At 36.0% G+C, this 12,762-nt stretch overlaps 1 protein-coding gene across 2 annotated transcripts in view; it reads left to right on the top strand.

The window, feature by feature from the left end:
* The window catches only part of cdh6 (cadherin 6), a 53,563-nt gene that overhangs the window by 9,366 nt on the left and 31,435 nt on the right, over positions 1-12,762 (top strand). For both annotated transcript variants that reach the window (NM_001013520.1, XM_005163632.6), the window contains 2 exon segments: positions 7,227-7,564; positions 10,730-11,024. In NM_001013520.1, coding sequence (NP_001013538.1) covers positions 7,352-7,564; positions 10,730-11,024 — 508 coding nt within the window. In that variant the 5' untranslated portion in view covers positions 7,227-7,351.

Genomic DNA, 12,762 nt, shown 5'->3' with positions numbered 1-12,762 from the left:
TTTGACTGATGCACTGTACATGTTTTTTCATTCTTTTTTTTTTACTTAATCAGTAAATTCTCTAACAAAGGGTCTATTTAGCAAGTCACAGCAGTTGGCAATGCAGCTTAATGTGTGATTTGGATAAATTATCAGCTTTTTAAAAAAAGAAAAGCTATTTATTCTGAAAAAGAGAAAATAAAAATTAAATATCATTAGTGATATGACTTCATATGTTACCAAAACTACTAGAGATTTTATTACTAATATTACACAATATTGATGTGATACTATAATACTACCATACTAATAATAATAATAAGAAGAAACATATGATTTATTATTATTGTTATTATCATTATTACATATTATTAATATGCAATGTATTTTAAATATAATAATAATAATAATAATAATAATAATAATAATAATAATAATAATAATAATAGTTACACCGAAAATATATTTTATTATAAATAAAATGAAAAAATAAAGCATGGGTAGAGATTATTATTATTATTATTTTAGATTATTAATATGCAATGTATTTTAAATATGATAATAATACAAATATATTAGTTACAATGAAAATAGCAATAATACAGATTATTATTATGATTAATAATATTAATCATATTATTATTATTCAGCAATAATACAGATTATTATTATTATTAATAAAAAAATATTAATAATAAAGGGCCATAAACCCCCCTCTTTTGGTTCAAGTCTACCTCAGAATTACAAAAAAAAAATGCTACATGATGGGCTCGGAGTGCTGCAGGCTGAGGGAGAAGTGGGCGTGGTCGGCATACTAGGGGAAAAAGAGGTGAGCGAATAACTGTTGTCAGTTGGCTCTCAAAATGAGACAAACTGAGTAGAAGCATGATTTTTTTTTAGTTTACTAAGTTAAACTGCAAAGAAATAAACAGTAAATTAATGCCCTGATACATATGTTATTCTTAATTTTATATACACATAACCACAATTTGTTATATCATTATAAAGGTAACCATGTAAACACTATAAATGAGGAGGACTTCTCTCCTCCTAAACCCCCGGGTCTGAAAGCAGACAATGTGGATACCAATGCAGAAGGTCTCTTGACCTGTCTATTTTTATCATTAGCCCTGCCGGTAATTCAGAGAATTTTAAACATGTGTGAACACAGCAGCACAGATATAGGTGACGTGTCTGAATGGTAACAAACTCAACTGATAAAAGACAAAGTCCGCCATCCTTCAATTCTCGTTCAGCTCTCCTGACAAAAATGCTTGTTGCAAACCAACAGCTTTGCTGTATCGGCCCTTAAAGCATCGCCTGGAAAAACATGCAACAAACCCTGTGAGCCATGGAAACAAACACATACCATTACGACCCTTCATGAGAAGCTAAAGCACGTGTGTGCAGTCATAAATAATTAAGAAGCAGGGTCTTCTCATATAAAAAAACTCTGCTATGAATAATAATGAAAAAAAAACAATGCAATACCACTCCACTAGCAGATTCACGATACATTACCAATTTAGATCCTGCCCCCAAAGTTGTTTTAAACCTGGAAGATGTATTTAGCTGACAAAAGCTCAAAATAATCCAGTTTTCCCCATAATTAAAGCTGACAGATACAACCTTGTCTTAACTGATGCTCAAAAGTACTCCAGGGTGTCTTGGACCTTTAATAATAATAATAATAATAAATAAAAATAATAAATGCATATAAAAATGGCAAAAATTAAACAGATTAAATTTTAATTTTGACTCTCTGTCATCGGATACTTCTATAAGCATTAAACAATCAATCAGTATTGATTATCTGGGGCTTTTAGTTGAAAAAACAGTCCACTATTTACCTCCTGCTCATTGATTTATTTCACATCTTAGCCTATTTTGCCATCAGGTAAACGAGTTGCTGCATTTAAACCTCGAGTGATGTGTATAAATAGCTTTGGCAAATGTAGGGTAGGTCAGATATGGGAAAAAACGTGTGTCTAAAATGAATAAATCAATCATCGCTTACAGCCGAGCTTGAGTGTTGCAGGATAAGTGATACCTTAGCATTCGAAAACCCAGCTGTCTAGACAGCCCTTTTCCCCCCAAACAGACAAATCGATATATATTGATTACCCACTATGCCCTGGGGAATGACACGGATACGCTGCTTGGCAGGCAAGTGCACTGAACGGACCGAAGAGGAGCTCGAATGTGTTTAAGTGTGCCACCCTGACTGAATTTGTGTTCACCTGATCTCGACTTTACCTCTCATGCACTGTTGCTCGGTGCTAGCAAGAGAACCGCAATCAAACATGGCACATGTCTCCTACCATTTGCTCGAGCAAGATGAGTACTAGCTGGAGAGTTTTCTTCTTAGCGGGGAAAAAAAAAGAAATAAATAGAAAACACTAAGATGTGATGTAGCCAGAAGCTACATGAGAGTTTCTTCTGCGGACACCGGATATAAATAAATAAAGGAAGAAATGAACATACACAACGTTAGATTTGCACATCTCAAATATTTCATGAGATGCGATATATCATGTACCTTCACCATGCAAACAAGAGTGACCTATTTAAGAGCCATGGCGTCTAGTCTTTTTAGTTAATGGGTGGTGGTCCGGTGCCTTATTCATTTTAATAGAGAGCCCGGAGACAGTGTGTGGCATTAGCCAGCTCTGTTTCTCTCTGCTCTGCTGGTCTGTGTTCCTGCAGCAAGACTTGTTACCTGTCGCCTCCCTCCTCGCTGCCCGTGGCTGACATTCTCCTTCTCTCACTCCTAATTGCCCCTGTGGGACTTATCAGGGCTGCTGTGGCTGTCTGCAGTGTGGCGGAGCTTTCAGCGAGGGGCCGCGTTTGGGGCCCCGCCTCTCTCTCTCTCTCTCTCTATGTCGTCTGAGCGAGCGACTGACTCCCTGCGTCCTCCACAGGTGTCGCCGGTCTTCCTCTGCCTCCTTCACCTGTCAGCCTCCGCCTCGCTGGCACTCCCAAAGGGCTGCTTTAAGGGGACTGTGTCTTTGAAAGAAAAATAAAAACAAAAAAAGGGAAAAAAATGGGACATCTGATGTCTCAAGGTCAGACTGCATGGTAAATTGGCTGATCTGAAAATAACAACGGATAACGTTCAGACAGACGCGAAGTGAGGTGCCATCGAGGTTAATTTGTTTTGTCTGTGTTTCTGGATGGCAGACAACTGTGGCGCTGTTTGTGGCAGGTACCCCGGTGAGTTAATTACTTTATCGTTGCATTAATTGAAACATGAAAAATGTAAACATGCTAGTGTAACAGAGGAGGTTTAAAGGTGAGCTGTGTAATTTATTCCATGTCAGTTGATTTTGCTGGAAATTGTGAAGTTACGCTGCGGCACTATCAAAACAAAGCCACAACTGCTTGATGCTGTATAGTAACTATGAATAAACCAGTGGGAGAGTTTGGGGGCAGGACTGTGTGTGTTGTGACCAATCACTGACAGTGAGAGTGTTTATTTGGTAGTTGGGTTTGGTAGTGCACGTGACACTAAAATTACTTGACACATCCATTGTGATGGATGTAAACAAAAACGGCTTTCCTTTTTTAATTTCAATAGCTTCCGAGAGTCCAGAAAGAGCCAAATATTGATAAATAATTTTATAATAGCTGTAAGTTATGATTGAAACATTAACTTATAATTGAATTGCCTCTTGTTAAAGTTATAAAATAGGTTGAAAACTAGCAGGAAATTTTCATGGGCTAATGACATGACCACATTCAAATGGTCTATAACACACTGTATATTGTTTTTCCCCATCTGAACACGTTAAGATTATATGAGGAGAATATACAACATTTCTTTTGTTATCACATAACATTTCTTTTACAAATAAAGTAATTAATTAAAGATTGTTAGGATCCAATATTGTGTAAACCAAAACGTTTTCATTTATTATAATTTATTTTAATATTTAATTATCATACACTACAGGTCAGTAGGGTTTTTAAATGTTTTAAAATAAGCTTATCCTGCTCACCAAAGCTGCAAATATTTCATCAAAAATATAGCACAAATTGTAAAATTGTGTAATGTTATTGCACTATAAAATATAATAATAGTTTATAATTTAATTTAATAATTTATTCCAGTGATTTTAAAGAGGATTTTTCAGCTTCATTACTCCAGTCTTTAGTCACATGATCCTTCAGAAAACACTCTAATATTAATTATAATTATTGTTATTATTATTAATGTTATTATTATTAATGGTTATAGTAATAAAAGCAAGAATGACTGGAGTAATATTTTAATTTAAACGTTACGTTATTTAAAATTGTAATAACTATTTCAGAATTTAACATTTTCTTTATATTAAATAAATGCTTGATAAACGGAATAATTTTATTCTGATCCAAAACTTTTGACCGATAGTGTTTGTGTTTGTGTGTGTGCGAGTGTGAGTGCGTACATAAATATATATAAACAGTTAAGAGGGCGGTGGCGCCGCGGGTAGCATGTTCGCCTAATTGCAAGAAGGTCGCTGGTTCGAGCCTTGGCTAGGTCAGTTGGCGTTTCTGTCTGAAGTTTGCATGTTCAACCCTTTTTCATGTGGGTTTCCTCCGGGTTCTACGGTTTCCCCCACAAGTCCAAAGACATGTGGTATAGGTGAATTGGATAAGCTAAATTGTCTGTATAGTGTATGTGTGTGAATGGGTGTGTATGGATGTTTCCCAGTGATGGGTTGCAGCTGGAAGGGCATTAGTTGCGTAAAACATATGCTGGATAAGTTGGTGGTTCATTCTGCTGTGGCAACCCCAGATTCATAAAGGTACTAAGCCGACAAGAAAATGAATGAATGAATGAACTTCTATATACAGCTTAAAGTGACATTTAATGGCTTAACTTGGTTAATTTGAGTAACTAGGCAGGTAAGGTTAATTTGGCAAGTTATTGTATAACGATGGTTTGTTCTGTAGACTATCGAAAAATATAAAGCTTTCAGGGGCTAATAGTTTTGACCTTAAGATGGTGTTAAAAAAATTCAAAATGGATTTTATTCTTGACCAAATCAAACAAATATGACTTTATCCAGAAGAAAAAAATATTATCAGACATGCCGTGAAAATTTCTTTGCTCTGTTCAACATCATTTAGGAAATATTTAAAAACGAAAAAAATCAATAGGGGGCTAATAATTTTGACTTTAACTATATATATATATATATATATATATATATATATATATATATATATATATATATATATATATATATATATATATATATATATATATATATATATATATATATATATATATATATATATATAATACGGACCATAATAGATCATAATAGGACCATAATAGACCATAATAAATTAAAGGTGTAACAAGTCATCCACCTCTATATTCTGTATATATAGATTTATAAAAATGTATGTAGACTTTAAGTTAACTTTAAGTAATTATAGTGACTAATTATGTATGACTAATACCAATAACCATGATTTAACAAAAAATGGAAATGTGTACCATAAACAAAGACAGCGTGTGTGTGTGTGCTTGTGTGCGTGTGTGTGTGTGTGTGTGTGTGTGTGTGTGTGTGTAAGTGCCCCATTTTCAGCTCCAATCATGACTTTTCAAAGTACAAGACCGATACAGAGAGTCTGCAGTGTTGTGGTTCAGTTTGTATCAAAATGACACAACGGTGAGCCTGTAAAATGAAGTGCTGTGTGAAACCATAGTGTCCCATTGAGTTCTCTTAGGTTTGTGCTTATATTTAAAGACAGCGGGGGAATTTTCATCCTTCACTATCCATCTCCCTCCCAGCAGGATGGACTTGTAAATGAACGAGCAGACATTTTGTGCTGGAAACTGTGTCTGTTCACTCTGACACACCATGTAACAAAACCGCTTTAGATCCAGCTGAGTTCCCCCGGCAGGACTGTGTCAAGGGATTTGCCAGGTCACAGAGCTGAGCAAAATGGCTGCCTGAGTTTGACTAATGTGCTCCAGGAGCCCGCTCTCTTTGCCCAGGAGTTTTGGCCAGCTGAAATTCATTAAAGAGCAGCATCCATAAACTACAATTGCTGGACCCATAACAGGATCGCTTCCTTGTTTGTCCTGAAATGCACACACAACATCATCCGCACAGTTATATTTATACATACGTAGAGCTCCCATGATAATTTCAAGCTCATTGACTTTGACAGCAAATCAATATCCTGCGCTATCTATTGTTACTTAATTCAATTAAGACAATTCATAAAGCCGAACATAATGGAGCTAATGGAAAGCGCAATTAGGGGAATAGCGGCACCATTTAAGTCACGCATGGAACTACCAAAGTCAATTCAGCATCGCAATTGTGCATTTCCATCTGAATCGCTAGCCCTCGACCGGATGAAGGGCGATGTTGACCTGATGTATTTTTACACTGACAGAGAGAGCTGCGCGAATGTCGCAAGTAATATTGTAAATCAAAAAAACCAGAGGTACTTAAATGCAATTCATTGAGAGGCCCGCGTTTCCCCTTCGCCACTTTGCGCAATCACATTTGCAATCTGCTTGATAAAGTGCGAGAGGGAGCGAGGGCAGGCGTTCAGTCGCAGACAAAGCCGCAGATTGATGTGGAAACAGGAAACGTGCTGATTGCTGATTATTATGTGGTGGCAGGATGCTTTTGTCTCTCAGACTGTCATTCCAGCAGGTCAGTTCAGAGCCAGCAGGCTATTGTGACCGCGCATGCTGATAAAAACCCAACACACTTTGGTTGTCGAGAGATTTTTTTTTTTTTTTTTGGTGTTGGGGCTGAATTCAATAGCGCCGTGAGTGTTTAGATCTTTAAAGTGAGGCATTTAGAGAGCATGCGTATTGATTCATTGATTACAGATTTGTGAGCGCTCGCCCATTGGCCTGCTTTGCAGTATTTTAAGAGTTTGAGGTTAATGGCCTGGTGGAAAAAAAAGCATCTCTGCCTTTTTCTTTTCTTTTCTTTTTTTTCGATACCGCTACAGCACTTCCAATGGCCTCTGGTTTTATACTTCGTGAATGTGGGACGCCAATTATATAGATATCAGAGCTTGGGCCTCAAGACTTGCAGTTGAATTGGTATCTTATGGAGAATGTTTCAGAGATATCTTTAATAAGGGGATGGCTGTCGTATGATACTGCTGCTCAAGTTGCCTTTAATTAGGAAGGGAAGCATTCCCAGCAGCCCTGGGATAACACTCTGAGACTTTGCCCAATAACTGATTGTTTTTCAATTTCTTTCTCTCTCTTATTACAGGTAGTGTGTGGCTCGCTGGCAGCAGGAAGGGACTATGAGGGTGGCTGCCGCCTGCTCTGCAGAGCTCTGTAACTTTGGCAGATAGGATCATTATCCCCCTGTAAGACACCCTAAGAGTGGAAAAGATGAGGACATGGATTGTACTTCTTCTGTGGGCATGTGCACACATCAGTGTGAATGCAATTGCCCTTTCAAGAGGGCCGGTTCGAAGGAAAAGCAAAGAAATTGAAGGACGGCAAGACAAAGGGTTGCTGAGACGTTCAAAGCGAGGATGGATGTGGAAACAGTTTTTTCTGCAGGAGGAATACACCGGATCCGAGCACCAGTATATTGGCAAGGTAAGAGATTATGCTTCTATTCCAGGTTTCGTGTGCAATGCTGGAGCAATGCTGATGGAGTCGATTGCAGAGATAGATTTGGTTTCATCACTCCTCCTGATTCTGTCTTCGGAGGTTAATAAATAGAGAATGATCAAAACTGTGGCTGTGTCATATGTAGAGATCTCCAGCGTAGAGCCTGCTGGATTTGAGATAAGGAGCAGGGTGAAATCTGACCTCCCCGGTATACCTCACACTTCATCTGAATCTCTGAGCTGGAGAGGATCAAAGATTAGAATAAAATATAACAGCTGGATGCTGTTGCTTATAGCCAAGGATCTCAAACTGCAGCCCTCTGGTAAAGACTCGGAATTTACAATGCTGAAAGATAGACAGAGATACATACTTTACAATTTACATGCAATGATAAATATTACATTTAAAAGTGTCATTATTAGTTTAATAATGAATAACAAATAAAGGGCTCTATTTTAATGATATAGGCGCTAAGTCTAAAGGGCATAGCGCAAAAGCATTAAGGCTGTGTCTGAATCTACTTTTCCTATTTGTAATTCTTTTAATTAGTTATAGATGTGAACCTGCATTAAACAAATCAGAGTCTTATCACCCATTCCCTTTAAGAGTCAGTTGTGTCGCAACATGGTACATTTGCTATGTAAATGGCGGACTTTGTTCACTAGCAAGTTAAACAGACCATCTGCAGTGAGGATAAAGAACAAGCCTCCTCCATTCGGCCTCTTTCTCTTTACTTTACTTTTGCTCTTTACTTTACTCCTTTACTTTTGTGGATAAGGAAACAGTGGAAACTTACTCCACGGAAGACATCCTTTAGCCTATTTAATTTAATTATTTAGCATATTTAATTTCATTTGTTAAGCGTAATGATTTGTTTCAAAACTATTTATAAATTCAGTTCTAATTTCCAGCAAATAAATAAATTAACAATAATAACAATATATTCAGTTATATTCAAAAACGTGTCCTATTCTTAATAGGTCTCCAAAACCCAACAGGTGAACAAATCTAAGCTTGTTTTATTAAAATAAATATAAACATGCATATAATAAATAATATTGCTAATAATAATAACATTATACTAAAGCAAATTGTCATGAATAAACTGAAAAAAGCCCCCTGACATGAAAAAGGCATGGAGGCAGTGTTTTTTATGTTTATGTAATAATTATTATTTTGCATTATTTTAATCCTTTAATTATTTTTCATTTGTAAAGATATTTGCATATTGCTGTACATCCTGTGTGTATTAAGCACTTTATAAGCGTTTAAGGCGCACAACCAACACACTGCTTTCAGCTGGTTAATTGGTCAATTTAGTTCCTCAAAATAGCAATGCACCTTAACACAACTCCCTTCTAGACCGGAACATCCATGAGTCCACAAATGGATTTGCTATTTAAACAACGTGGTACAAATCGTGGCACAAATCGTGGAAATTAGGGTTGCTTGGTCTGAAAACAGCAACCAATCGCGCCACACACGTCTTGCACCTTATTGTGCCAGGTGTATGATAGGGCCCATAATCTGAATGCGTTAAAAATGGTAAAATACTGTAAATATACAAAATACACCATTATAAACATATAGTACATCTATTTATATTGTTGGTTATTGCATTAGTAAATTTAATTAATTATAGAGCGAAAACAAATTATGTAAAGAATGCTGAAAATGTACAGTGGTTTACACACAAAAACACTGTAATAGCAAATCTCTCTCGGAAAATATTTCACATTAGTACTGTTTTTAGTATATTATATAATATTCCCCATAGTGATGTTAGTGGACTGATGATTTGTTAACACACTTTAAAACATAATAGTGTTTAAAACTAATTTCTTATGACTTGTATCTTTTGTCTTTGCCATGCTGACATATTACTTTACTAGATATTTGGCAAGATACTAGTTTTCAGCTTAAAGTGTGATTTAAAGGCTTGACTAGGTTAAACAGGTTCACTATACAAGGTTGGTTAATATGGCAATGGTCATCAATGGTTTGTTCTGTAGCCAATAAAAAAAATAATCAGTTAAGCATCAGTTGGAAAATATTTGAAAGAGAATTACAATTTCGCATGAAGGCTAATAATTTCGCCTTGAACTACCTTACCAATCCCAAAGTGAACATTAGTATTCACTATACATTCACTGTATAATTCAAAACAGTATTAAATAGTAATGATTAAATTGTAAAATATGTACATTAATAACTGCAGTGACATTGAACTACAATAGATGCTGTTCTGCATAGTTAGTCAAGGGACCAATAAGGAGTCTTAATAAAATATGACTTCTCTTATTTACACAGTTGCACACAAGAAAAGGGAATTCATCAGGTGAAACAGTATGTTCTGATTTGATCAAATGTGATACTTGGCTTGAAAAGTCTGAAACCCCACTGGCTTAGAGACTCGAAAGCTTTGCAAAGGATCACCAACTAGTGGATTATTCATGTGGGATGTTGTAAGCGCAGAATTCACAAAGCCCTCATTGTTGTTATGGACATTTTGTGTCTGGATCATGTAGCAGTCAATGTGGAGTAGAAACTGCCATTTCGAAAATGTTCAGAGGGAAAAATCACGAAGAGCAAAAGAGCCATTGTGTTTGAATGGTCTTTTGTGTTTTACTACTCTATTTTACTGTAACAAAGCGGCTCATTCAAGTGGAAAGAAGTGTCAAATCACTCACTCGCTCCTCTATCAGATGTCATTGTGGAAGCTAATCACATCACACCTTCAGCTCTAAAATGCGATGTTCCTATCAGTCAATTCAATCGCTTCTCATAACAATATCACAAATTCAGAACTGCACATACAAGCAGTACAAAAGTTTGCTTTACCTCAAAAAAAAAAAAAAAAAACACGTGGCAGCATCACGGATCGTAATAGACAAGCTTTTACCTTGATTGCACATTCAGCGTGTTGTACTTTCCTCTGATATGCCATCAGAATTCAATTCCACGAGGACTCATTTTCACATATTTACCATGGAGTACCTGCCTATTGCTGCATTCCCCTGTAGTATTTCTTCATTGTTTTATTCCTTCAAAATCAAGGGATATTGAATACATTGAGAACGCAATACATATTCATGAGCCCTATCAGAGCGGAGGTGCTGATGAAATGCTTGAATTGCTTCCTCTCAACAGCTTCACTCAGATATGGATAGAGGAGATGGCACGGTGATGTACGTCCTCACAGGTGAAGGCGCCGGCACCATCTTTGTCATTGACGCCAACTCAGGAGATCTGCACGCTACCAGGAGCCTGGACAGAGAGGAGAAGCCTTCCTACTCGCTCAGAGCTCAGGCTGTCAACAGGAAGACCGGCATCCCGCTGGAGCCAGAGACTGAGTTCATTGTGAAGCTGCATGACATCAATGACAATGAGCCCAAGTTTGACAAGGAGGTCTATACAGCATCTGTACCTGAGGGGTCTCACATTGGTAAGATTTGAAAAGCTTCTGGAATAACCTTTAAAGGTCTTGTGAGGACCAGTGAATTTAGAAATGTTATAAAACAGTGTGTTGTTTAATATAGAATTACATTTGCTTTTAGTGCATCATCTTTTTTTAATAGAGTTACAATTATAATTTATTTGTTCTCCCTCTTGGCTTCATAAAACTGTGTGATTTATTTTAAACAAAAATAATGTTTCCATCCCATTCAGTTCAGAAACTTTAAAGCTTCAGATAGAAGCAAATTATGTATTTTACACTGTAAACACTTTTCATATTGCAAATAGTAGGTACACTGTTAACAATTTCCTGTAGATTCTACAGTAACTTACTGGCTGCAGTTCGCCACTGCATTGTAACTTACTGTAAATCAACTACAGCAAAAATAGTGTATTTACATTTATAGCACATTTTATCTTGCACTATATATATAGTGGGGGTGGGGGGCTAATATTAGTCATTTTATTATATTTTTTTGTGGTCACGTTTTATTTTTTTTAGAAATTTGTAAAAAGAAAATGAAACATTTACAAACCTTAATTCTCTCTTCCAACTCGATTCAATAATAGTTCTAATATTAAAGCAAGAAAGTATATTAAGAAAGTCGTGACAATAAATGTTACATGCACTACAAAAAGATAAAACAATTATTTCTCAGTAGGTTTATTTTCCAGTACAAATTTCTAAGTATCCAAAAATCAAGACACATATAATTGAGATGTGAAATAATGAGAGTAAGTCTTGTTAAGTTCATGTTAAAAAGAAGAACAATTGTCTTTTATGAAAATGACTTAATTTCTGCTTAATGCAGTTGATTTTTCTGAGCCCAATGGCAGATATTTGTTGTTTTAAAAATTATTTCTGTATTCTGTCTTTCAAACCTCAAGCTATGTTTGGTAAAAAAAAAAAAAAAAAAATTAAATTAAATTAAATTAAAGCAAAGAGATTGGTAAAAAGTTGTATTCTAAAACTTGAAATTGTTACTTAGTTTTTATCCTTTTACATTTACAAGAATGGATATATTGTTTTTTCCTTGAAATATGTAAAAAAATATATATTTATTTCAGCAGTCTTTAAAGGGTCATGAAAGCCCTCACCCCCCATCTCAGCAGGGTGTTTTTCACACCTCTAGTTTGAAAAAAAGTCAGGAAAGTGGTTGAGTGCTGCTCAAGTGGCAAAAGAGGGAAGGGTTTGCATGGAAAAGGGAGTTTCATTACATGCACTACAGCTGATTATCAAACCGGCAACACAAACACAGATGCGGGGGAAAATAGACAATGAATTGCAGCATTTACAGTTGATCTGAGAGCTGTGTTGAAGTGGAGAATTTTCTGTCCATAATATTGTAACGATATTACTGTAAACTTAGTAACTTAATCATTTTGACTAAGGTATGTCCACAAAAACTGGAAGAGGACTGCTGACGATACTAACTTCCCTTGCTATCTGAATAAATATAAACAAACAACATTGAGTACACACTTACCAAATCTATAGAGACAGGACAATCAACACTAACTGGAACCGTGTCTCTCGGGTCAAAAATATTCCTTACAAACATATTATTGTCACATGTTAGTAAACTAATTCACACATGTGGGTCCACACGCAAACTGTGATCTTATAGCAGGGAAATGGAAACAAAACCTTCATTGCAGCACATTTATAAATGCAACGCAAATGACCCATATCTCCAAAAAATTTTTACTACAATACAACATGGCAT

Source organism: Danio rerio, chromosome 2 (genome assembly GCF_049306965.1).
Source record: "Danio rerio strain Tuebingen ecotype United States chromosome 2, GRCz12tu, whole genome shotgun sequence".
Classification (NCBI taxonomy): Eukaryota; Metazoa; Chordata; class Actinopteri; order Cypriniformes; family Danionidae; genus Danio; species Danio rerio.
Note: the sequence above shows the minus strand (reverse complement) of the source record. Positions and strands in the feature narration are given on the sequence as shown.